The following is a 27602-nucleotide window of genomic DNA, read 5'->3' as shown; positions in this document are numbered from 1 at the left end:
ATAAAAGATGTAATAGCAGAGCACTTGGAAAACAGTGACAGGATCGGACAAAGTCAACATGGATTTACAAAAGGTAAATCGTGCTTGACTAATCTACTGGAATTTTTTGCGGATGTAACTGGTAGAATAGATAAGGGAGAACCAGTGCATGTGGTGTATTTGGACTTTCAGAAGGCTTTCGATAAGGTCCCGCATAAGAGATTAGCGTGTAAAGTTAAGGCACATGGGATTGGGGGCAAGGTACTGACTTGGATAGAGAACTGGTTGGCAGACAGGAAGCAAAGAGTTGGAATAATCGGGTCTTTTTCCGAGTGGCAGGCAGTGACTAGTGGGGTACCGCAGGGATCGGTCCTAGCACCCCAGCTATTCACAATATATATTAATGATCTAGACGAGGGAACTAGATGTAATATCTCCAAGTTTGCAGATGACACAAAGCTGGGTGGGCGTGTGTGCTGTGAGGAGGATGCCGAGAAACTCCAGTATGATTTGGACAGGTTGGGTGATTGGGCAGATGCAGTATAATGTGGATAAATGCGAGGTTATCCACTTTGGTAGCAAAAACAGGAAGGCAGATTATTATCTGAACGGCAATAGATTGGGAGAAGGGGAAGTGCAACGAGACCTGGGTGTCCTTGTGCACCAGTCGCTGAAGGTAAGCATGCAGGTGCAGCAGGCGGTTAAAGAAGGCAAATGGTATGTTGGCCTTCATAGCGAGAGGATTCGAGTACAGGAACAAGGATGTCTTGCTGCAGTTGTACAGGGCCTTGGTGAGACCACACCTTGAGTATTGTGTGCAGTTTTGGTCGCCTTATCTGAGGAAGGATGTTCTTGCCATGGAGGGAGTGCAGCGAAGATTCACCAGGCTGATGCCTGGGAAGCAGGAATGACGTATGAGGAGAGATTGTGTCGATTGGGCTTATACTCGCTGGAGTTTAGAAGAATGAGAGGGGATCTCATTGAAACTTATAAAATTCTAACAGGACTAGACAGACTAGATGCAGGAAGGGTGTTCCCGATGGTGGGGGAGTCCAGAACCAGGTGTCACAGTCTAAAGATAAGGGGTAAGTCATTTAGGACAGAGATGAGGAGGAATTTCTTCACCCAGAGAGTGGTGAACCTGTGGAATTCTCTACCACAGAAGGCAGTTGAGGTCAATTCATTAAATATATTCAAGGAGTTAGATATATTTCTTAAGGCTAAAGGGATCAAGGGATATGGGAAGAAAGCAGGGACAGGGTACTGAATGTGGATGATCAGCCATGATCTCATTGAATGGCGGAGCAGGCTCGAGGGGCCGAATGGCCTACTCCTGCTCCTATCTTCTATGTTTTCCAGAATTTTTAATCAACCGGCACCATCCCGGTCCCGTAGGTGCCGGATACCAAAGAGTTTCCTGTATTTCTATAGCGCCTTTCACAACTTGAGGACATCCCAAAGTGCTTTACAGCCAATGAAGTACTTTAGAAGTGCAGGCACTGTTGTAATATAGGAAACGCGGCAGCCAATTAAACACTGAATTAGACACTTCACATGCTTCTATCCCTGTGCATTATCTGGATTTTTATGGTTCGAACCTAGAATTAGAAACTCAATGCCTTATTTATAGCAGCAAGTGGGAGCCAAGCAAATGCAACTTTTGACTCCTGTTTATCACTGTGAATGGTATTAATTAAGAAAACAAGTCCAACTTTTCAGAAATAAAGAAAAGGCCGTATATTTTTATAGTGCCTTTCACGACCTTGGGACATCCCAAAAAGCTTTACAGCCAATGAAGTACCTTTGAAGTGTAGTCACTGCTGTAATCTAGGAAACACAACAGCCAATTTGCGCACGGCAAGCTCCCACAAGCAGCAATGTGATACTGACCAGATAATCTAAGTTTTTTTTAATGATGTTGGCTGCTGGATAAATAAGGCCGGGACACCGGGGAGAACTCCCCCTGCTCTTCAGAGTAGTACCGTGGGAAAATTTAAATCCACCCGAGGGGGCAGACAGGGCCTCGGTTTAACGTTTTGTGCAAAAGACGGCACCTCCGACAGTGCAGCACTCCCCTAGTACTGTGCTGGAATTTGAATTGGGTGGGGGAAGGGGTGGAAGGATGCATTTAACAAGTCTTGCGTGCAAGTGCTGACTCCACATTACTGTAAAGGAATTTGAACTGCTACAACCAGAAACAGCCGGCCTTTACCTCACTGTTCTCCGCCAAATATCGGGCTTACAATTCTTGATACTTTCTCCTGCTAATCCAGCTGAATGCATTTTTCCTTTTACTCCAAACCATTTCCCCACCTTTCATATTCCTCCTTTGAATAATACTGCCTCCCTGTTCCTCCTGTAAATGTTATCCGCCACCAGCTTTGGCTGGGTGAGCAGACCGAGTATAGAATCTTTGCAAACCTTTGCATGAATTCAGTCGCCGTGCGAACTTCAATAAAACAAAACCCAGATTGTATACCGAGTTGCGCCTGATGCTTTGTGCCGTTAGGTCAGTGTGCCATTATTCTGTTCTGCAAGTGACAGACAACCTTTACAGGACTTTTACATTAAAAATAGGAGCAGAAATGCAAACCTCCAGAGCAATTAAAGGCGGCAGGCAGGGAAGAACTGGGTACCTGCTGTTTAAGTCTTCCGATTGGATGGAACCGAGAGCAATATGAATGTGTAGAACCGATGATCGTTCTCAGGCACTCGTTTTCCTAGATTCATAGACAGTATGCATCAGATGACATTAAGATGTACACATGACAAAAACAACTGTACGTAAACGGTGAATGCAAGAATGATCTGGTTACCATAGCAACTCCATTTCCCTCCCTACAGCAGCGATGCAGTAAAACGACAGCCAGTGCTACCACGTGATTGGCCATCTCTTTAGGAAACACCTTCAAATCTAGTTCGCCGTGACTTAGGTGGTCTCGGATCCGAGGACCCTCCTGATGGTTTAAAAGGTCCCAGAGAATCTCCTGCAGAACAGACCCGACAAGAGATGTGAATTTATCAAACCAGTTATTCTGAAACTACCCTAGTGATCCCATAACGCCCCTCTCCAGTGTTCCCAGATCCTGGGATCCCGTTCCTTCCCAAAATACTGCTAGGCCCAGAGATATCACCCCAGTAGTACTTGATTCCAGGTGCCCCTCTTCCTAGTGTTCCCAGATCCAAGGGTCAATTAGAAGCCCCTGTTAATGCTATTGGCCTTTTCTTATAAAACCTCCAGTTCAACAACAACTTGCATTGATATAGCGCCTTCAATGGAGTAAAACATCCCAAGGCACTTCACAGGAGCATTATCAAATAAAATTTGACACCGAGCCACATAAGGAAATATCAGAGCAGATGAGGTCATTGAGGTAGGTTTTAAGAAGCATCTTAAATGAGGGAGGGAGAGAGAAAACAGGGAACTACAGACCTGTTAGTCTCACATCAGTAGTTGGGAAAATGCTGGAATCTAATATAAAGGATGCAATAACTGGGCACTTAGAAACTAATAGTATGATTGGGCAGAGTCAACATGGATTTATGAAAGGGAAATCCTGTTTGACAAACCTACTGGAGTTCTTTGAGGATGTAACTAGTGGAGTAGACAAAGGGGAACCGGTAGATGTGGTGTATTTGGATTTTCAGAAGGCCTTCGATAAGGTCCCACACAAGAGGTTGGTGAACAAAATTAGGGCACATGGAACTGGGGGTAATATACTAGCATGGATTGAGAATTGGTTAACAGACAGAAAACAAAGAGTAGGGATAAATGGGTCTTTTTCAGAATGGCAGGCTGTGACTAGTGGGGTACCGCAAGGATCGGTGCTTGGGCCCCAGCTATTCACAATCTATATCAATGATTTGGATGAGGGGACTAAATGTAACATTTCCAAATTTGCTGATGATACAAAGCTAGGTGGCAGTGTCAGTTGTGAAGAGGATGTGAAGAGGCTTCAAGGGGATCTCGACAGGCTCAACGAGTAGGCGAGAACATGGCAGATGGAATATAATGTGGATAAATATGAAGTTATCCACTTTGGTAGAAAAAACAGAAAGGCAGAGTATTTCTTAAATGGTGAAAGATTGGGGAATGCAGATGCTCAAAGGGACCTGGGTGTCCTTGTACATGAGTCACTGAAAGTGAATGTGCAGGTGCAGCAAACCATTAGGAAGGCAAATGGTATGCTGGCCTTCATTACAAGAGGATTTGAGTACAGGAGTAAAGAGGTCTTACTCCAATTATATAGGGCCTTTGTGAGACCACACCTGGAGTATTGTATACAATTTTGATCTCCTTACCTAAGGAAGGATATATTTGCCATAGAGGGAGTGCAACGAAGGTTCACGAGATTGATTCCTGGGATGGCGGGACTGTCGTATGAGAAGAGATTGAGTAAACTAGGCCTGTATTCTCTTGAATTCAGAAGAATGAGAGGGGATCTCATTGAAGCATACAAAATTATTACAGGGCTTGATAGGGTGGATGCTGAGAGAATGTTTCCCTTGGCTGGGGAGTCTAGAACCAGGGGCCACAGCCTCAGGATAAAGGGTAGGCCATTCAGGACTGAGGTGAGAAGAAATTTCTTCACACAGAGGGTGGTGAATCTTTGGAATTCTCTGCCCCAGAGGGCTGTGGAGGCTCAGTCATTGGGTATATTCAAAACAGAAGTCGATAGATTTCTGACTAGTAAGGGCATCAAGGGATATGGCGATAGGGCCGGTGAATGGAGTTGAGGCAGAAGATCAGCCATGATCTCATTGAATGGCGGAGCAGGCTCGAAGGGCCGAATGGCCTACTCCTGCTCCTATTTCTTATGTTCTTAGGAGAGAAAGGTAGAGAGGCAGAGAGGTATAGGGAGGGAATTCCAGAGCTTAGGGCCTTGGCAGCTGAAGGCACGGCCGCCAGTGGTGGAGCGATTAAAATTGGGGATGCGCAAGAGGCTGGATCTTTAAGCATAAAGATTAAAGTTTCCAGCCATTTAACTATCATTCATGCACATTAGTCACGGCATGTTTAAGAACATACAACCGTGGATGCTTTTTAATTTTTAATGTGACTTTTATTGATGCCATAAAAAAAATCAAAGGAACAGAAAATACAATGCAGGTCTCAGTGAGGAAGAAAAAAAAAAATCACAATAAAACACCAGAAAAATGATTGTTTCCTGCTTCGCCTAAAATTCTGGGTTTAATTTTACTCATTTTGAACCATCGTAATTGAAGGAAATTCACATGCAAGAATTCTTTATCCTGGGGGCGGAGCCATTATAATAAGATGAGGTGTGTTCGGGCGCCGAGACTGATAGACGGACGGAAGAGCGAGGAAACTTGGGCATAGTGTAATTACGTACATAACACACTTGCGCCCAAGTATTCCTTTTTCTTTGCGCGGAGTATTTGCTTTACACCCTGATTACACACCTCTCTGGACACAAATTGCACAGGAAATTCCATCCCTACATGTAACAATTTCTCCGCCTCTCTACCTCTCTTACCTCCTTTAAGACACTCCTTAAAACTTACCTCTGTGACCAAGCATTTGGTCATCTGCCTTAACATCTCCACATATGGCTCAGTGTCAAATCTTGTTTTTGATAACGATCCCGTGAAGCGCTTTGAAAAGTTTTACTACGTTAAAGGCACTATATAAATAAGTCGATTAGGCACTTTACAGCCTGCAGGACTCAACATTGAGTTCAACAATACGATAGCAAAATACTGCGGATGCTGGAAATCTGAAATAACAACAGAAAATGCTGGAAATACTCAGCAGGCCAGGCAGCATCTGTGGAGAGAGAAACAGAGTTAACGTTTCAGGTCTGGGACCCTTCATCAGAACTGGAAAAAGCTGGAGATGTAACAGATATTAAGCAGGTACAGAGACGCGGGGTGGGGGGGGGGGGGGGTTAGGAGGGGAGGAAGGAATTGAAAGAACATCCTGTACTTTTGTAAGAGGCAGGAAAGATAAAATGTTGCAAATGGGAGTGGCAAAAATCATACAGCATGTAAAATGGGGGCAGGGATTATTACCTGAAATTGTTGAACTCAATGTTGAGGCCAGAAGGCTGTAAAGTGCCTAATCGAAAGATGAGATGCTGTTCCTCGAGCTTACGTTGAGCTTCGTTGGAACAATGTAATAGGCCAAGGACAGAGAAATCAGAGCGGGAGTGAAGCGGAGAATTAAAGTGACAGGTGACCGGAAGCTCACGGTCACCCTAATTGCATATTAAATTACAAGAAGTGCAAGTAAATAAGGGACCGCTCCCTCCGCGACACCCTGGTCCACTCCTCAATCACCCCTAACAGCCCTTCCTTCGCCTGGCACCTTCCCGTGCAAGCGCAGGAGATGCAACACCTGCCCTTTTACCTCCCCCCTTCCCACTGTCCAGGGCCCCAAACACCCCTTCCAGGTGAAACAGCGATTTACTTGCACTTCTTGCAATTTAATATACTGTATTTGCTGCTCACGATGTGGTCTCTACATTGGGGAGACCAAATGCAGATTGGGCGACCGCTTTGCGGAACACCTCCGTTCAGTCCGTAAGGGTGACCCTGAGCTTCCGGTCGCCTGTCACTTTAATTCTCCGCTTCACTCCCGCTCTGATCTCTCTGTCCTCGGCCTATTACATTGTTCCAATGAAGCTCAACGTAAGCTCGAGGAACAGCACCTCATCTTTCGATTGGGCACTTTACAGCCTTCCGGACTTGACATTGAGTTCAACAATTTCAGATAATTATCCCTGCCCCCATTTTTCATGCAGTATGATTTTTGCCATTCCCATTTGCAACATTTTATCTTTCCTGCCTCTTACAAAAGTACAGGATGTTCTTTCAATTCCTTCCTCCCCTCCTAATCGCCCCCCCCCCCCCCCCCCCGTCTCTGCACCTGCTTAATATCTGTTACATCTCCAACTTTTTCCAGTTCTGAAACGTTAACTCTGTTTCTCTCTCCACGGATGCTGCCTGGCCCGCTGAGTATTTCCAGCATTTTCTGCTGTTACTTCAGATTTCCAGCATCCGCAGTATTTTGCTATTATATAAATAAGTTGTTGTTTATTCCCTCTTTCAAATAAGTGCAAGCTGTGGTGGATAACCTGATTTGGATATCTTACTGTACATGTCACAGTCGCGGGAAACCACACTTGAAAAGAACATACCATTATAGGATCTCCCAGGGCTGGAGGAAGCTGGTTTATATCATCATTGTCTAAGTATTTTGCCAGCATCTGTAGGGAAAAGCAATCTGCTGTATCTCATGCGGTTTCATAACAAGGGATACAAGTAGCAAATGTCGTGATATTTTCTGCTGCCTTCAAGAGAAACCAGATGGCTCGTGATAATTTGTGTACACGCACAATTACCATATTCATAGGCAGTCACCAATAACACTAGGAAAAAAATAATAATGCAGCTCCCTGTACATGTGCAGGCTTTAACTGACTTTGCAAACATATTACAGGAAACTCTTTGGTATCCGGCACCGACGGGACCGGCGTGGTGCCGGTTGATCAAAAAGTCCGGATTACAGAGAGGTATAGTTAAAAGGTACGAGAGCTCCGTACACAGCAACAGATCCAGGCTTCCCTGTTGCTTAGCAACAGGTGCAGGAACTCCGGCCACAGACCAAGTGTCCCTGTTGCTTAGCAACAAGTGCAGGAACCCCGGTTACACAGCCGGGAACGGCCACTAATATGAAGTAAAACTTACCTGAACCTACTCCTGAATTTTGCCGGTTAACAGAGATTTCCAGTTATTTTGGTGCCGGTAAATCGAGAGTTTCCTGTAGTTCATAGTGCTCACTCGTACAGATGCAGTCCTTCAAATCTAACACAAAACTGCTATAATTCTATTCAGCATTTTTTTTTAAATTGTGTGTCTCCTTCCTTCTCAAAAAAGTGCAGCTGAATTAAGCAAAATGAATTGTGCATTAAAGGCAATCAGTAGCACAGCAAGCAGAACTTTAAATAAAATGATGGACAAGAGGAACTCACAAAATAGTTTTTTTTTTTTAAACTTCAGGAGGTAAGAAATCCAGAGAATTACAAATACTTTAAAAGGTAAAGCAAGAAAAAGGACTTGCATTTATATGGCGCCTTTCATGACCTCAGGACGTCCCAAAGCGCTTTACAGCCAATGAAGTACTTGGGAAGTGTGGTCACTGTTGTAATGGAGGAAACACGACAGCCAATTTGCGCACAGCAAGCTCCCACAAACAGCAATGAAATAAATGACCAGATCATCCATTTTAGGCTGTTGGTTGATGGATAAATGTTGGCCAGGACACCGGGGAGATCTCCCCAGCCTTTTACAGAACGGTCTCTGCGATATGTGCAGTTACCGGCAGCGTTGGTTAACGGGAGCTTTACTAGTGTTGCCGGTACCCATCTTTGTTAATCCAGCAGTAAAATCACTGGCGGCATTTAGGAACTATTGTGCTACTATTGCGTCCAACCTGAACAGAGCTCTTAGAAATAGGGAAAAACTATTTCCGGTGGCAGGGGGGTTGGTAACCAGAGGACACAGATTTAAGGTATCTGGCAAAAAAGTGGGGGGGGGTTTGCGGGAAGATGGAGAGTTTTTTTTTTTTAAACACAGCATGTTATGATCAGGAATGCACTGTCTGAAAGGGTGGTAGAAGCAGATTCAATAGTAGCTTTCAAAAGGGAATTGGATATATACTTAAAGGAAAAGTTTGCAGAGCTATGGGGAAAGAGAGTAGGACTAATTGAATAGCTCTTTCAGAGAGCCGGCACAGGCACGATGGGCCGAATGGCCTCCTTCTGTGCTGTATGAGTCTATGGTTCTAACTCAATGACTCTCTCTTCCTTGCTGTTTTATTCATGCCATCATAAAGAACTATATAAATGGTTAACGTATGATTAGGAACAGTGGGCAGCAGTTAAAGCTACATTTTCTAATAGTCACAAAAGTCAAACTTACCTCATCAAACGTGGTGTAGAGTGTTGTGGACTGTAACAAAAAACAAACAGAAATTATGAAATAGTTAAAACATGTGAATTTTCTGCTTGCATACGCTTGAGAATATCCCCAAAATACACCAATTAAAACAGCAGATTCTCTGCACACAAACTTACCAGGTGTGTACTGAGAAACTGACTAAATGTGCATTCATATTTTGAATTCTCTTTCTTTCACCCACCTCCCTGCTTTAGATGCCCCCATAGGAGAACCATTAGCCAGCTGATGGCTGGCCGTAGTGTTAAGTGCCTCCGAAAGAGGAGCATGAAAACGGCTTGGGTTTACGCGCTCCCCGATTTTCACTGACCTCCTTCCTCCCCCGTGACCACATGGATTTGGCTGCAGATTGAAGAACCCACCCTCCTCCACCACGAAAGAAAAAAAAAAGAGGCACAAGACTGGGACTAAACACTGCCGTCTGCACAGTTGATTTCAGATGGCAACATTCAAGCTGTAACTGATTTAGGCTTCAATTTGGTTACTCACACGGAGAAACAGATGGGGATGAAACTGCACAGTGGCGGGGGTGCAAAAACAGGCAGAACCACTTTTGCTGCCTGTTAAAGGACACGCCCGATATCCAGGTCTATGGAAGTCAATGGCCAATGTTCCCGCTAAGGTGCGCTCGCACGTGGCCACGCAGTAACCTGAAAGGTCCCACGAATTCGCTCACCAGCTTTTACATAAATACCGCCCATGTGCAGCAATTTAAAGAGACCACGCATTAAAAGAAACAGGCCGTGCAGAACAGAGTGCAGCTTACAGGGAACATTTGGCGGCGGGCGTATAACGGGTGACCGATCCGATACCGCCCATTTTGCGGCACCGCCCGTGTTCAATTTAACCCCCGGCATTTTCCAGCTGAGCCATAGGTTTGTATTATTGCACCACACGCAGTTTGAGGAATTAACTGGAGTTCAAGGCCCACAGTGCAGGAAATCACCAAGATTTTACAGGCTAAAAAAACAAAGTAAGAAATAAGGTGAATCAGGAGTCATTGGTTAGGTGGTCAAGTTTGGGATGCTGAAGTCTGAAGATTGCAGGAGTAAGGGAGGATTGAGGGAGGTAAGGAGTTTCACAGTTTTGAGGTCGTGGGAGGGATGGAGTAAAGTTGGGAGACAGTGAATCTTGAGGACACGGGGAGCAGGAAGCGCATGTCCCATCACCAGCACTCTGCTCTTTCATCAGTGGACTTCTGCATTTTGCAGATTTGACACAGTGGAAATAATGTGAAGTTGGTATAGTGTAGCCCTCACGACGATTTCATTACCCTTTTGTGCCCCCTCACCGAGTGATGGGTAATTTACAAGGTGGGTGGGGTCCAGGGGTCCCTGTGCCATATTGAATAAAGATTGTGCATGTATAAAGCACCTGATCGCATCCTCAGGGCATCCCAAAGCACGCTGCAACCACTGGATTAGTCTCGACGTGCTCTCACTCTCGTCGTGTAGACAAACCGGTGAGGTCAGTCTGACGCAATGCTCCCCCAAATGTGCACATCTCAAAGGTCCCACGCAGGCCGCTTTTACCGGCTTTTACATTGTAAATGCATGCACAAGGACAGTGGGAATGGGTGAAGGAATAGGCAGAAGTTCTTTGGCTGAATTTATATACTGTATTTCCAGCGAGGGCTGAGTTTTACTCTGTTGACTAATATTAGCAATAAATCCGCAGGTTTCCCCACTTTGTACCCGCGCGGTTTAGCATGCGTTAAATTTAAAGGGACCGTGCATTAAAAGGAACAGGCCGTGCAGAACAAAGCGCAGCTTATGGGGAACGCTGGTCTGTGGGCGAGCAGATTTGCCCTTTAGTGTCACGGGTGTGAATGCATTTACCTCTGCAGTCAGCAGCCTATTGGGACAGTTATTAACCGTTGTAAAAAATTTTCGGAGTCCCATCTCCAGCTGAGGCAGTAGAAGTATTACACAGTCCGCATACCTGTGGAAACAAGATTCACATCACCGCGCATTAAAGAAAGTTTCAGTAGCGTAACATCATGGCAGTAAGACGAGGCTCGAGCACGAGCAGGGTTAGTGAGATCGGATGATTAATACCGAGGGTTGCTGGATGTGACAAGTTCTATTGCTTATATTGAGGTCATTTTTGCTTTAGCGAAATCTAGATTCCTATCTTAAAAAAAGTTACTATCGGGATTGAAAATTGTTTAAAACTCAGAAAAGGAGAGGATGAACCTCTTGTTCAGGAGTTCACTGTTGTGATGCGGCAGGGAGGAATTAGTTTAAACTTAAAATCCCACTGCTGGGCCAACAAAGAGCTCTTTGCGGTAAATTCCGCTCCCCCCACCCGCCCCCCCCGACGTTAGTGACTAAGTCAGCGCAGGTACAAAGTGGAGAAACCTGCGTGTTTATTGCTAATATTAGTTAACGGAGTAAAACTCAGCCCTTGCTGGAAATACAGAGTACACATCTATCTTCAGCCAAAGAACTTCTGCCTGTTCTTTTACCGATTCACACTTCCCATGTGCAGGTTGTTTTTAAAAATTGGTGTTACTGAATTAGACACTTCACATGTTTCGATCCCACAGTGCTTCATTTGGCTTTTTTGGTTTTAACCTAAAATCAGTAACCCTATCAATGTCTTATTTATCGCAGTAAATGGGAGCCAAGCAAATACAACTTCTGACTCCTGTTTATCACTGTGAATGTATTAATGAAGAAAACAAGTCCTCAGGACGTCCCAAGACACTTTACAGCCATTGAAGTACTTTTTGAAGTGTGGTCACTGTTGTAATTCAGGAAACACAGCTGCCAAATTGTACACAAACAGCAAGCGCTAATGACCAGAACATTTTTTTAGGATAAATATTGGCCAGGACACCAGGGAAAACTCCCCTGCTCTTCTTCGAAATAGTGCCATGGGATCTTTTACATCCACCTGAGAGCAGACGGGGCCTCGGTTTAACGTCTCCTCCGAAAGACGGCACCTCCGGCAGTGTAGCACTCCCTCATAAATGCAAGTCTTTTTTACTTCCTTTTAAAGCTACAATCCTCAGACTCAATAAGCAATGCCACGGAAGATCAACTAATATACGCACACAGCAATATCAATCTTACCGTTGATTTTTATAAGCTGCAAGTGCCTCTCTCCAATAGGGCAGCATGATTTCCACTACAAATTCAGATTTCCCAATAAAATCTTCTGCTACAGCAATAGCCTCCTCATTAATATCTTTTTTAATAAAAAAAACACAAACATTATATGTTCAGGATTGGTATAACCTCGGTGTACTATTTGTTTTTCATTAGACCCCTCTTTTTGCTGCCAGCTAACTCTTCTATGACCTTGGTTTGATGCCATGATCGTAAATACAAAGATACTTCCTCTTCTTGTGACCAGAGGACACGACAGTAAAATTTAGTGACTGTTAAGTGCAATGGTTAGGGGAAAGTGGCAGAAGGGGTGAGGAGATGAGAATTTTTTTTTTTTTTACGCAAGTTATCATGATTTGGAATGTACTGCCTGAAAGGGTGGTGGAAGCATATTCAATTGTAACTTTCAAAAGGAAATTCAATATATACAGGACACTCTCGTTTAAACAGTATCTAAATATCCGGAATTCTCTATTAACTGGCAAAATTCACTCCGAAAACAACACCTCAATAACCGGCAATGTTGCCGAGTCCAAGACCGAGTCTCCCGTGGTGGCCGAGTTAGTCAGTGGGGGTAGTTCTCCAAACTGCTATGACTCGGCTTCTTGGCGCTGTCGGAAGTCCGAACACCTCAATAACAGGAGTCTGACTCTCCCGCGCTGCCGGGAGTCTCTTCCAATCCGCCAATTACTGTATACTGCACATTTCTTGATTTTTTAATTTTTGTTCGTTAAAAATAGCCTTGGTAGATAACCCTCTTTGCTATCCGTAATTTTTAATCAACCGACACCATCCTGGTCCCGTCGGTGCTGGATACTAAAGAGTTTCCTGTACTTGAAAAGGAACAATTTGCAGTTATGGGGATAGAGCGGGGAAATTGCCACTAATTGGGTAGCTCTTGCAAAGAGCTGGCACAGGCACGATGGGCTCCAAGATTCTAGAAGTAATCAAAGGTTACTTGCATGGCCGTTAACAAATTGGAAGCTAATGTATACTCCTTCCTGAAGGTGTTGACTCTTTCATGGTGCTCCACAGGTACCGGTCTTGCTTTAGTACTGCCACCAAGTGGCCATTCTTCACATGTGCAGTCACTAGATAGTGATCAAGAACAGTAATCCTAGCCAGTTTCCCCTCCCTAATCAGAATTAATTTCTAGCTTCACTTCGCGAGGCTCACCAGGGAAGACAGCAAGTTCCTCCAGCTGTGTCAATTTGAAATAAGGTCGATGGAAGAGTGTGGACGTTCTCTGAGGCAGGGCATCCTTCAGTATCTGCCCTAATCCAGCGGTTAGCAACAGCAGCATGGAGGTGTACCTAGGGACAATCAAATAACGATGAAACACAGACAGGCTTTTTTTTTTTTAAATAAATGAATAACGTGCTTCAATAAAAAGTTAGAACAGTGAAAACCGAAAATGCTGGGAATACAGAGTGGTTTCATCAGCATAAGCTCGAGAAACATCACCTCATCTTTCAATTAGACACTTTACAGCCTTCTGGACTCAACATTCAGTTCAACGATTTCAGACCATAACCCCTGCCCCCATTTTTTTTGGACGGCAGCTGTTGGTGATTATTCCCATTTACACCTCTATCTAGACTCATCTTTTGTTTCTTTACTTGTCCCATTACTATCTCCTTTTGCCTCGCACCATCATCCCTTTTGTCTTTTAATCTCTCCTGCCTTCCAGCCTATCACAGACCTTCCCTTGCCTCTGTGCTTGCTTAAAACCTGTTACATCCAATGTTCGCTCTAAGCTGTACGGCTGCGCAGTAGTGAGAAAAGTCCCGCGCGGTTTTTCTATTGTAAGTACTGTGCATGCACAGAAATTTAAAGGGACCGCGCAGTAAAAGAAACAGGCCGCGCAGAACAAAGCGCAGCTTACAGGGAACATTGGTTACATCTCTAACTTTTTCCAATTCTGACAAAAGGTCATCGACCTGAAACCTTAACTCAAAAGTATTTGATTGGTTGTAAAGCACTTTGGGACGTCCTGAGGTTGTGAAAGACGCTACGGGGCAGAAATTCCGATCCCTACGGGTGTGTACGCGCTGTGTGCCCACCCGTAGGGACATCGGAAATGCCAGTTTCAGGCATGCACTGCGCATGCGCTGGAAACCGGCATTTCCGATCTGTCAAGAAAGCTCGACAGATCACAGAAACCCCACAGTGCAGATAGAGGCCATTTCGGCCCATCGAGCCTGCACCGACACATATCCCACCCGATCCCCGTAACCCCTACACCAACACATATCCCACCCTATCCCTGTAACCCCATGTATTTAATCCCCCTAACACTAAGGGTCAATTTATCATAGCCAATCAACCTAACCCGCACATCTTTGGACTGTGGGAGGAAACCGGAGCACCCGGAGAAAACCCACGCAAACACGGGGAGAATGTGCAAACTCCACACAGACAGTCGCCCGAGGCCGGATTCGAACCCGGGTCTCTGGCGCTGTGAGGCAACAGTGCTAACCACTATGCCACCGTGCTGCCCTCCTCCGGCTGCCCGGGAGAAGGGCCTCTGTGGGTGGAGAGTTCCACTTTTTTGGAGACCCTCTGCCCGCAGAAAACCCTTACAATTCTTGCGCCTGGTTAAGAGTTGAAAAAAGTAAAAAAAAAAAAAAATTCCACTGATTTATCATTTTAAGATACTTTAAATAAAGGTAAGTTTATTTTTAGCCCTGTTAAAAACTGTGATTATTTTTTCAAAAATTTCAATTTTTGTTTAAAAGAGTTAATTTATGTAATTTCAAGTCATTCTAAAAATGTGACTTTTTAAAATTATTTTTAGTTTTACGATGTTTTGGGGGTGATCTCCATTCATATATTTGACAGGTCTTCCTGTCAAATGTATGAAGGGAGATTCCCTTCTCTGATTGGCTCCCCATGGCCCATGTGATCCCAGGGACGCTGCGAACCGCCTGCGCCTCTGGGATACGTGGGCCCTGCGCACCGGCAGTTTGGAGAGGCCCAGGAACGGAACTGTGTGCCTCCCGGGAGCCCTCCGGTCTTGGCGCAGATTTTTCCAGATCGCAGCCCTCCGCCCGCGGGAGGCCTGCGATCGGAATTTCTGGGCCATTAATATAAATGCAAGTCTTTCTATTTTTGCATTACAGTAATGCTCAAAGTCACTGTTCAATACTGAAGTTTCCAAATGTCATCACCACTATCTAATTATATAATGTATTAGAAGTCATGTATATAGCATGCATTCCCTGTAAGCTTCACTTTACTGTATCCTCTGTGAGCAACACCACCAAAGATCTGTTAGTTATTCGTCTTTAGATAGCACCTTATCACATCAAAACATCTCAAAGTTTTCCATTCAATGAATTACTTTCTGAAAGTGCAATGACAGTTAGGTAGGCAAACTACGGAGAGATTTAGTAAAATGTACATTTTTCCAAAAGCCAACCTTCCTGATGAAGTCCTTTTAAGTGTAGTTTTCAATCACATCCCAATTCTCACGAGGACAAATATTAACAAGTTAAATTGATCATCTATCTACTAACACACCTGGGCCAGTGGAGTGTTTGAGTCTCGACAATAACATACTGCACAATAACAACAGAGAATGCTGGAAAAACTCAGCAGGTCAGGCAACATCTGTGGAGAGAAATTTGAGTTGACGTTTCGGGTTGAAACCCTTCTTCAAAACTGGAAAGAAAATAAAAAGATCGAAGGCAAAGCTGCGATCGAACAAAAGAAGAAAAAGTGACAATAAAAGGTATGCAAAGCCAGATGAGATGGTAATGGGCCCGTGGAGACAAAAGGCAGCTGAGATTAGGTGTGAAGTGTACTGGCAGGATAAGGACCGCTGCCTTTTGTCTCCACGGGCCCATTACCATCTCATCTGGCTTCGCATACCTTTTATTGTCTCTTTTTCTTCTTTTGTTCGATCGCAGCTTTGCCTTCGATCTTTTTATTTTCTTTCCAGTTTTGAAGAAGGGTTTCAACCCGAAACGTCAACTCAAATTTCTCTCCACGGATGTTGCCTGACCTGCTGAGTTTTTCCAGCATTCTCTGTTGTTATTTTGGATTTCCAGCATCTGCAGTATTTTGCTCACATACTGCACACACCCTGATGTGCATTCAAGTCACTGAAGCACCTTGGGACGTTTTACTACATGAAAGGAGCTTGATAAATGCAAGTTGTTGAAGCTGGTTTTATATCGGGCTTCCAGTTTCTAGTGCCCTGCCGCTGCCCCCTCTCCCCATTTTTGGTATTTATTTTTGGCCATATCGGGGCCATTTTCAACATTTTTTTAAAGAGCAAAATCAATGTTAAGGGTTTTAAAAGTGTGTTGCTGTCAATGCTGAACCAAACACAATTACAATAAGAGAATTCAAAGTTTTAGTTGAAAGTCCTATGTTTTTATCAACATCTGAAGTCGTTGTTTTCCTTTTTTTCCCTAGTGTTTAGTTCACAAGAACCAGTTTGAAAATTTCCCCCTTTTTTTAAATCAGTGCTTTATTTGGTTTAAACTGCAATTCCTCGTTATACACATATCTGGAAGGCACTGTGGTCCTTAACACTGAAAAATCTTTCAACAAAATTACAATGCAGTCATTTACAGATGTTCCTTGTTGACCACACCAGCCCCCAACCTCACCAATGGATCACATTTAAAATCCTTGTCCTCATTTATAACTTCCACCATGACCTCATCCCTGCTCCGTATCTGTAATTTCCTCCAGCCCTCTGTCCCTTCCTGACACGCTCCATTCCTCCTTCTGTGCATCCCTCCTTCCTTTCGCCTCATCACTGGTATCAAGCCTTCAAACCCTCAGACCTACTGGTTGGAACTTCAGCCCTAACCTCCACCTTTAAAAACCTCCTCAAGACCCATGTCTTTGGCAAAGCTTTCAGTTAACTCTCCTCAACCATCATGCATTCCAGTTCGCCATTTGTTTGCCTTGCACCTATTTGGGAAACTCCCTGTTTTCTTATATCATAGGTGCTGTATAAATGCGAGTTGTTGTAATGTCTTTTTTTGTGTTTTTAATAACAGACACTGCGAAACATAAACGGAAGGAGTGCGAAGCTGACTTTTGGAACCAAATGCTTACATAGGAGGGATTTCTGAAGGTGCTGCGAACCCATGCCACAAGATGTTGCGGAGATTTAAGCTTCGTGGTGACCCCAAGAACACTCGCAGGATGTTCATCTGCATTTGGGCAACAACACATATGGAATTAATTGACGATAATGTGACCGAATGCACACATCACACAGAGCACCAGAGTCCTGGGGGCATCGTTCAGACAAATTTAATACAGGAGACAAAACAAAATATTGGCAGTATCCTGTAAAAAAAGAGAAACATTCCGTCCTTAACCAATATGCACAGCAATAATATAAAACTAAAAGAAAACAAATTCTTACCACACTCTGTCCAAACACTGTAGCCAGCTCTTGTGAGGCCAACAGATCTCTCAGAAGAAAAGGGCAGTCTTTGCCAATCATGAGGAACACCTAACGTACAGGAAAATCATCTGAATATCAACATCCATGGTTACAATACACATTTATCTGGATTTTATCTTTAGTTAAATTTCTTTATCTTTAAGTTGTGTTGACCCAAGTGGCAGATGCCCATGCGGAGTTTCTTCACCCTTAAAACTCTGATTCCAAGCAATACTGTGTCACAAGTTAGATTCCTCAATTCTTCAACTCTCTCTCACACACCGCTACCTCAAGGCTTGGGAGTCCAAACGATGACAAGAGCTCACATCATGTCTTTGCACAATGTTGACACTCTCATGCTAGGTACTAGGGAATACAGACACTGCGAATCATAAATGGAAGGAGAGCGAAGCTGACTTTTTGAATCAAACACTTACATGGGAGGGATTTCTGGAGTAGGCACGCCCCCTATTTTAATCATTCCACCACTGGCCGTACTTTCTGCTGCCTAGGGCCTAAACTGTGGAATTCCCTCCTTAAACCTCTCTCTCCTCCTTTAAGACACTTCTTAAAACTTACCTCTTTGACTAAGCTTTTGGTCGTCTGGCCTAACATCTCATGTGGCTCGGTGTCAAATTTTGTTTGATAAAGCTCCTGTGAAGCACCTTGGGGTGCTTTACTACGTTAAATGCAAGTTGTTGCTGTTGTTGTAGGGAATCAAACTGTTTAGTGACCATCCCAAACAGGAGGAATTAACATATAATTAAAAATTATGTCTTCTGAAAAAAAGGACAATAGTTACTTTGCAGAAAGTGCCTCTCCACCCCTCCCTTGAGCACCATGGACAGTTCTGAGCACCAAACCACTGGAGGGAGCAGTGTGGCTTTGGAGGGAGTACAGACAAGATCGACTAAGTTGATAGGTGGGATTGGGCGAGGGTATTAAGGATGTTTGTATTGGAAAAACAGCCATCTTGGAGTTGACCTACTTGAGATATTTAAGCTCTTCAAAAGGAATAGATATACTGGATTCTATGAATAATGTTCACTATTAGCACAAACTTGGAGACATCGATTCAAACTTACAGGTGAGGTGATAAACATGTGGAATAGAAAATGTAGGGAGAGAAAGATACTGGACCTGAACTGGCGGTCAGAGATTTCCCACGGGCGAATGCCTCCGAACCGCAAGAAAAATACAAACTTGCCTGATGGTCCCGGAGGTTTGTAGACTCGCGCTCCTGGGCCTCTACGCCTAAGCATGCATAAACGCCCACACACCCCAGGGGCGCATAAAGGCCCACGCATCCCAGGGGCGCATAAAGGCCCACGCATCCCAGGGGCGCATAAAGGCCCACGCATCCCAGGGGCGCATAAAGGCCCACGCATCCCAGGTGCGCGTAAAGACCCACGCATCCCAGGGGCGCATAAAGGCCCACGCATCCCGGGGCGCATAAAGGCCCACGCATCCCGGGGCGCATAAAGGCCCACGCATCCCAGGGGCGCATAAAGGCCCACGCATCCCGGGGCGCATAAAGGCCCACGCATCCCAGGTGCGCATAAAGGCCCACGCATCCCAGGGACGCATAAAGGCCCACGCATCCCAGGGGCGCATAAAGGCCCACGCATCCCGGGGCGCATAAAGGCCCACGCATCCCAGGGGCGCATAAAGGCCCACGCATCGCAGGTGCGCATAAAGGTCCACAGATCCCAGGGGCGCATAAAGGCCCACGCATCCCAGGGGCACATAAAGGTCCACAGATCCCAGGGGCGCATAAAGGCCCACGCATCCCAGGTGCGCATAAAGGCCCACGCATCCCAGGGACGCATAAAGGCCCACGCATCGCAGGTGCGCATAAAGGCCCACGCATCGCAGGTGCGCATAAAGGCCCACGCATCCCAGGTGCGCATAAAGGCCCACGCATCCCAGGTGCGCATAAAGGCCCACGCATCCCAGGGGCGCATAAAGGCCCACGCATCGCAGGTGCGCATAAAGGCCCACGCATCCCAGGGGCACATAAAGGTCCACAGATCCCAGGGGTGCATAAAGGCCCACGCATCCCAGGTGCGCATAAAGGCCCAAGTATCCCAGGTGCGCATAAAGGCCCACGCATCCCAGGTGCGCATAAAGGCCCAAGTATCCCAGGTGCGCATAAAGGCCCACGCATCCCGGGGACGTATGCAGTTCGCAAGCGCTCCGGGATCACATGGGCCAGGCCAACCAATTAGAAAGGGGGAACCCCATTATGCTTATGGGGATTCCATTTAGGTACAGAATCCCCATAAACGTAATAGGAATCACCTAAAAAACACAATGTTACACAACTTAAATAAAAATAAATTACATGTTCAAAATTAATTAAAATACAATTAAATTAAGCATTTAAAACAAAAGTTTAATTTTTGAAAAATAAATTTAAACGTTTTAAAGGGGCTAACAAAATTTTAAAAATTTAAATTAGTTATAGGTTATGTTTAAATAATTTTTTTAAATTTTAATATTTACTTAAACTCGTAGGCTGATAAAAGTAGGCCCTACGCCTGCTTTTACCCGGCGTAAGAGTTTCACAGGCATTCGCTGGGCAGTAGTTGGACAAATAGCCCAAATCTCCGCCAGCGAATGTCCATTTCCTGGGGATGCGGCGGACCGGTCAAGCTGAAACATGACAAATTGCTCCTTCCGGGCTTTCGCGCATGCGGAGCGGAAACCCGGAACTTGCAGGGCACTTACGGCCACGTATGCTCCCGAATAATCCGGGCCATTACACACGTGTGTTGATGTTGAGGGATAAATGTTTTAGCAGATAGTGCTATTGAAGAATAGGGTATTAGATAAAATACCAACCTGCCCCCGCCACACAGTGCTGCCCCCCGATTATCAAAATCCACGACAAGGCCTTGGATAACGTGGACCACTTTCCATACCTCGGGAGCCTACTATCAACAAGGGCAGGCGTCGACGACGAAATCCAACACCGCCTTCAGTGTGCCAGTGCAGCCTTCGGTCGCCTGAGGAAGAGAGTGTTTGAAGACCAGGACCTCAAACCCAGCACTAAGCTCATGGTCTACAGAGCAGCAGTGATACCCGCCCTGCTGTATGCCTCAGAGACATGGACCATGTACAGCAGGCACCTCAAAGCACAGGAGAGGTACCACCAACGCTGCCTCCGCAAGATCCTGCAAATCCATTGGCAGGATAGGCGCACCAACGTCAGTGTTCTTGCTCAGGCCAACATCGAAGCTTTGACCACACTCAATCAGCTCCAATGGACGGGTCACATTGCCCGCATGCCCGATACAAGACTCCCAAAACAAGCGCTCTACTCGGAGCTCTGGCACGGCAAGAGAGCCCCAGGTGGGCAGAGGAAACGCTTCAAGGACACCCTCAAAACCTCCTTGAAAAAGTGTAACATCCCCACCGACACCTGGGAATCCCTGGCCCAAGACTGCACAAAGTGGAGAAGCATCTGGGAAGGCACCGAACACCTCGAGTCTCTTCGCCAGGAACATGCGGAAGCCAAGCACAGGCAGCGCACGTCAACCCAAGCACCCCACCCACCCGCCCCTTCAACTACCGTCTGCCCCACCTGTGACAGAGACTGTAGGTCCCGCATTGGACTAATCAGTCACCTGAGAACTCATTTTTAATGTGGAAGCAAGTCATCCTCGGTTCCAAGGGACTGCCTAGGAAGAGGAGATTAGAGATAAATTAAAGTAAGAAGTTTGATCTTTGGAACGGCCGCAATGGATGTAGATGGTAGGTCACACTTCTGTGCAGTCCTATGTTACTTAAAGAAAGAAAGCTGATCATATATGGGGAGGGTGGAATTAGCTTGCGTATATCTAGTGATGCAACATGGATAATCGTGGCCGCTCAGAGATTGCTTCATTGTCTTGTAGAAGGAACTTCCTAGAGTATTTCCTGAAACTGACCATGTTTTTGCCCCTCTTGTGTTTTTTGCTTCCCCAGGCAGTTAGCATGACTAGCGCTGCACGGGATGATGCACCAGATTACATCGTCTGATAGATAGGATGGGGATCGAGAGGCCTAATGTCTCTCTCTCATCTTTCTTCTTTTACAAGGCTGGTGAATGTGAAAGTGCTGTCAGCCCGCAACGTGAGCAGCACAGAAAAACAACTAAAAAAAAAAAGTTTGCACGATGTTATTATACTTACATCGCCCAAAGCCCGTTCTAGACAAGCTGTTAATTTCATCAGGCTCAGAGCTATGGTTGTGTGCTGTGAACTCCTGATGGCTTCAAACACTTCAACGAACAACTAAAACCAAGCAGAAACACAGGTAGTTTTGATGGGCTGCTATTTTAACTGTAGCTGTTTGACACTTTGAAGCAGTACATGTGAAATAGCAAGGGTACAATACATGTGCAGGAACAACTACTTATGCTACAGATAGAAACACAGAATGATACAGCACAGGAGGAGGCCAGTCGGCTCATTGGTCGAGCTATCCAGTTAGCCCACTCTCCTGCTCTTTCCCCATAGCTGTGCATGTTTTTGCCCTTCAAGTATATATCCAATTCTCTTTTGAAAGTTACTATCGAATCTGCTTCCACCACCCGTTTAGGCAGCGCATTCCTGATCACAACAACTCACTGCGTTAAAAAATGATTCCTCATGTCACCGCTGGTTCTTTTGCCAGTCACCTTAAATCTGTGTCCTTTGGTTACCGACCTTTGTGCCATTGGAAATATTTACCCTATCAAAACCATTCATGATTTTGAACACCTCCATCAAATTTCCTCTTAAACTTCTCTGCTCTAACGAGAACCACCCCAGCTTCTCCAGTCTCTTCACAAAACTAAAATTCCTCAACCCCTGGTAACATTCTGGTGAATCTCCTCTGCAGCCTCTCTGAGGCCTTGCCATCCTCCCTAAAGTGTGCCCAGAACCAATGTTTTATAAAGGTTTAGTATAATTTCCTTGCTTTTGTACTCTATGCCACTATTACATAGAAACATAGAAGATAGGAGCAGGAGTAGGCCATTCGGCCCCTCGAGCCTGCTCCGCCATTCAATGAGATCATGGCTGATCATCCAAATTCAGTACCCTGCCCCTGCTTTCTCCCCATACCCCTTGATCCCCCATACCCCTTGATCCCTTTAGCCTTAAGAAATATATCTAACTCCTTCTTGAATATATTTAATGAATTGGCCTCAACTGCCTTCTGTGGTAGAGCCAAGGATCCCATGTTTTAAAATAAAAACAACTCTCAACTTGTCCCGCCACCTTCAAAGATTTGGGTACATACCCCCCCAGATCTCTGTTCCTGCACCCCCTTTAAAATTGTACCATTTCATTCAAATTGCCTCTCCTCATTCTTCCTACCAAAATGTATCACTTCACACTTCTCTGCGTTAAATTTCATCCGCCACGTGTCTGACTCATTTTAACTGTCTGTCTATATCCTCCTGAAGTCTATCACTATCCTCCTCATACTACATTTCCGAGTTTTGTGTCATCTGCAAACTTTGAAATGATGCCCTCTATACACAAGTCATTAATATATATCAAAAAGAGCAGTGGTCCTAATACCGACTCCTGGGGAACACCACTGGTTACTTCCCTCCAGTTTGAAGAACTGTTCACTAGTGCTCTGTTTTCTTTCCCTTGGCCTATGTTGTATCCATGCCGCCACTGTCCCTTTAATCCCGTGGGGTTTAATTTTGCTAACTTCATCAAAGAACTCCATCAAGTTGGTCAAACACATAAAATAACAGACATTCCAATATAAAAACATTTACTCAATTGATGGGCAGCTCAAAAGAAACCCCGTTGCTGGATGTTAGGCTTTACACGAAGGGACATTTTCACACCTATTACTCTCTATAGGGCAGAGAGAGAAACCGTATCCTCTGGTGGGGGGGGGGGGGAAGTCTGGAACAAGGGGGCATGACCTTAAAGTTAGAGCCAGGCCGTTCAGGGGTAATTCAGGAAACACTTCTTCACACAAAGGGTAGTGGGAATCTGGAACTCTCTCCCCCAAAAAGCTGTTGAGGCTGGGGGTCAAGTGAAAATGTCAAAACTGAGATTGAGAGCCTTTTTGTTAGGCAAGGATATTAAGGGATATGGAACCAAAGCGGGTAGATGGAGTTAAGATACAGATCAGCCATGATCTCATTGAATGACGAGGGGCTAAATGCCGTACTCTTGTCCTATGTTCCTGAATCAAATTTACAAAAAAAAATCAATTTTCTTCTGGCAAATATAATGTCCATTCTATCAACTGTTGGGCCTCTCTTTTTGTCAATAGTTGGACAGATCTTCCTAGTTCAACATGGGTATCATAATAAAGGATAATCTTAATAAAAACACCAACTTCAGTTGGGAACAAAAAACAAGTGAGATTGGGTTATGTTATCAGAGGGATTGAGCACAAATCAAAACAGATTACAGGAAACTCTTTGGCATCCGGCACCGACGTGTTGCCGGTTGATCAAAAATTCCGGATGACAGAGAGGGTTATCTACCGAGGCTATTTTTAACAAAGAAAAATAAAAAGAACCAAGAAATGTGCAGTATACAGCAATAGGGTACTCACCTGCAGAATGTTGTGTTAAATGGATGGTGGAAGATGCTTGATTAAGTACAGTACTGCCAGTTGAGGGTAATGCAATGTAATGACTACCAGCAGCGTGGGAGACACACAGTACCCCTGTAAAATGGCGGATCGGAAGAGACTACCGGCAGCGCGGGAGAGTCAGACTCCTGTTACAGGGGTATTGAGGTGTTCGGACTCCCGACAGCGCCAAGAAGCTGAGTAGTGGCAGTTTGGAGAACTACCCCCACTGACTAACTCGGACTCGGCAACATTGCCGGTTATTGAGGTGTTGTTTTCGGTGTGAGAATTTTGCCGGTTAACAGAGAATTCCGGATATTTAGGTGCCGTTTAAACAAGAATATCTTGTATATTATTGCTGTAGAAGGCACTCTCAGTTCCAGTTACTAAATTGCCTTTGAGCGGGTTATAAAGATGAGGGTATCATAATTTAAGCTATGTGGAAAAGTGATTACAGCAGTATCATTAGCCACAGCCCATTACACAAATGAAGTCATTTGACAACATATAGTAGTATCAACTGGGCAAAGAGGGGGAAGGAGCAAGAAAAATCCCTCCTACTAATATGAATAAATAGTACAATACAAGTCAGGATAGCAAGATACAAGCCTGGAAAGAGACTTACCTGTAAATAGGTTGGAGCTCTGGGAATGGGGGCTGCAACTCGAGAACGTTCATTTTCTCTGAAAATAGTACAAAGTTAATTTGTTGAGTCATACCTCTGTGTTGTTAGTCCATCTAAACCAAAGTCCATATTGGTCACCGAACTGCTGTGTGCCGAGTGACAGTAGATGTGAATGGACAGTTTTACAAACGGGTCCCAGTAGCCGCACACTTTCTACAAAGTCCAGATCTTGCTCTTCTGTAACAAGTTAGGAGAGCGTTATTACACTTTTCCCCATCTGTCTGTATAATGTACTGTCACAAAATAATTATTCAAATCAATTGTAAAACACGAAAGTAGCTACCTGTGTCCAAAGGGCGTAGGTAAAACGTAATGGCCTCCCAGCAGACTTGCCCAGATACAGTCACAATGCGCTCAAGGTCTGCACTATCCACCTTTTCCAGTCCAAGGTTGCAGACCATATGATGCACTTGTACAGAAAGGCAGGTGTTTATTGGCTCAAATGTTGCCATTTAAAGCCAAGCCGATGACCCTAAAAAAAATGAAATGAATTCACATTGATTTCTTTCTTTAAAAGGTTACTACTCCACTTTTTTGCCCTTGTAGACTTTTCTGTGCTGTAGAGGCCATTTGGCCCAACAGGTCTTTGCCAATGTTCCCTGCAACTTCTTTAGGCCACCCGGCCCCTTTAACGGGCTGCGCGGCCCATTCAAAATTCAGCACATGCGTGTTTTTTTCCAGTTTAAAATGCCAGTTAAAGTAGTAAACGTGGTGATATTTACTACTTCAATCGGCATAGACCTGTTGGGCCGAATGTCCTGTTTCTGTGCTGTAAATTCTATGCAATTCTGAACTGGCCTCGCAAGCTACTCAGTTGTATCAAACTGCTACTACAGCAGTTCAAGGCGGCAGCTCACCGCCACCTTCTCAGAGCAACTTGGGATGGACAATAAATGCTGGCCTTGCCAGCGACTCCCACATCCCGTGAATGAATAAGTAAAAAAAGTATCCATGACCAGCATCAAGGTGTGGCTGGCAGGCAACAGGCTTCTGTGCACAGGGTCGATGCCAACAGTTATTTTTCTCTTTTCTCCTGGAGGTACTGATTCAGGCTTGTGCAGTTTTGACAACCACTCTGTGGTACTTGATCCAAATGGCCATTCCTCTAGAGTCAGCAGCCTGTTTGACTGGTGGGGAGGGGCAGATCTCATCATGGCTGAACTGAATTCAGTCTTCAACTGACAGCCACACATATACATTTCCAGCTGGCCCATTAATGGAAAGGGATCAGGAACAGGATGTTTCCCCTGTTCCAGGGTCACAAGCTAAATCAATATAGTCTCCACTAGTCCTACCACCATCTTAATGTCTCTTCACTTCTCTTTTGTTCTCTCCCAGTCCCCATTCTGGCCTTTTAATCTATTTCATTTCCTGTGCTTCTCTAGTCTTGACCCAAAACGTTGACACTATTTTCTCTCCACGGATGTTGCCTGGCCTGCTGAGTTTTTCCAGCATTTTCTGTTGTTTTAAATCAATATAGATCGGGAATTGAATATAGGACCTTTCATATTAAGTCTGGGTCATCACCAGCAACAGACAGTACATTTGCTCACCGGGCCCTTGGGTGAACACCTTTTTTCACTCTTCAGGTTTGCAAAAAACGGACCTAATGGCAGGTAAGTTAGAATTTCAGCTGACCCATGGTCAGTAATATGCATCATTACCCCATTTTGCTTCAGTGGGTGCTGTCGGGTCACCAATTATTTTTCAATCAATTCTCACGCACAAGTATATGTTATCAGTAATAACAACAGAAAATGCTGGAAATACTCAGCGGGCCAGGCAGCATCCGTGGAGAGAGAAACAGAGTTAACGTTTCAGGTCGATGACCTTTCATCGGGTCCCAGACCTGAAACATTAACTGTTTCTCTCTCCACGGATGCTGCCTGGCCCGCTGAGTATTTCCAGCATTTTCTGTTGTTATTTCAGATTTCCAGCATCTGCAGTATTTTGCTATTATATATATTATCAGTAAGTTGCTTGCAGCGTTGAATACAAGTTTTCTTTTACATTTGCACAAGATGGCGATAGAGTGGCGACTCGCTCCACACTGCCACCTACTGGCAAGAGCCTGCAACTACACCTCGTCAATTGCCATTCACAAAATGGAATGGAAAATGTTGACACAGCAATTTACAATGTTGACACAAACACAAACACACTACCAAAAATCGTAAGAACAGAAAATGCTGGAAAAACTCAGCAGACCAGGCAACATCCGTGGAGAGAAATAGACTCAACGTTTCGAAACCCTTCTACAGTTCTGTAGCACAGTTTCCAGCATTTTTTGTTCTTGCGGATTTCCAGCATCCGCAGTATTTTGCTATCGCAAGAAGAAAGTTCGCGGGCAGGAAGTCCACATCGTACACAAGGTTAATAGAAGTTACAGATCGGCCGCTTGTGGGATTCTAAACCTGTATTATAACTGGCATATTATCAAATGCGAATACTATCCAGTAATACACGCCGCCAACGTGCATAATGAGACCAGATGGTATGAGAATGAGAAACTCAAATGCAAAATACTGCAGGATTTTGGAAATCAGAAATTAGAAACTCTTAGCGCGTTCAGGCAGCATCTGTGGAGAGTACAGACAAGACTTTAGTGGCGGAGGAAAGGCCCATACCCTTGTCTGTGCTTCCGCAGGTGCACGCCGACCAGCTGAGCGTTTGCAAAGTTTTTTTATTGCAGCTATTAGGGAGGATCGGGAATCGATAGGAAAATTGACACTGTCTTACAGGACGGACGGATCCGGGGGGGAGGGGTCGGCGGCCTTTGGCCCATTTTTGCTGGGGGGGTTTAACCGCCTCGGGTCGCTCCTGCAAGTAATGGTTACAACCCGCCCGCCCTGCCTTT

General features: G+C 44.9%; 1 protein-coding gene across 5 annotated transcripts in view; it reads right to left on the bottom strand.

Moving 5' to 3' along the window:
• Positions 1-27602, bottom strand: part of LOC147120922 (endoplasmic reticulum membrane-associated RNA degradation protein-like) — a 36098-nt gene that overhangs the window by 8385 nt on the left and 111 nt on the right. Inside the window, exons 1-13 of one of the 5 annotated variants that reach the window (XM_085979577.1) lie at positions 27485-27579; positions 25029-25217; positions 24780-24922; positions 21660-21761; positions 17464-17553; positions 17148-17245; positions 13248-13384; positions 12036-12150; positions 10797-10899; positions 8923-8952; positions 7140-7208; positions 2796-2966; positions 2616-2699 (exon numbers count right to left, since the gene is read on the bottom strand). In XM_085979577.1, coding sequence (XP_085835703.1) covers positions 2616-2699; positions 2796-2966; positions 7140-7208; positions 8923-8952; positions 10797-10899; positions 12036-12150; positions 13248-13384; positions 17148-17245; positions 17464-17553; positions 21660-21761; positions 24780-24922; positions 25029-25197 — 1311 coding nt within the window. In that variant the 5' untranslated portion in view covers positions 25198-25217; positions 27485-27579. Of the gene's footprint in view, positions 1-2615; positions 2700-2795; positions 2967-7139; positions 7209-8922; positions 8953-10796; positions 10900-12035; positions 12151-13247; positions 13385-17147; positions 17246-17463; positions 17554-21659; positions 21762-24685; positions 24727-24779; positions 24923-25028; positions 25218-27484; positions 27580-27602 lie in introns of those variants that run through there. The other 4 variants (XM_085979569.1, XM_085979585.1, XM_085979603.1 and 1 more) reach the window with 4 other exon arrangements.

Source organism: Somniosus microcephalus, chromosome 3 (assembly GCF_052327205.1).
Source record: "Somniosus microcephalus isolate GS21.2 chromosome 3, FLI_Smic_1.0, whole genome shotgun sequence".
Taxonomy (NCBI): Eukaryota; Metazoa; Chordata; class Chondrichthyes; order Squaliformes; family Somniosidae; genus Somniosus; species Somniosus microcephalus.
The sequence above is the reverse complement of the archived record's forward strand: the minus strand, read 5'-3'. Positions and strand labels throughout refer to the sequence as shown.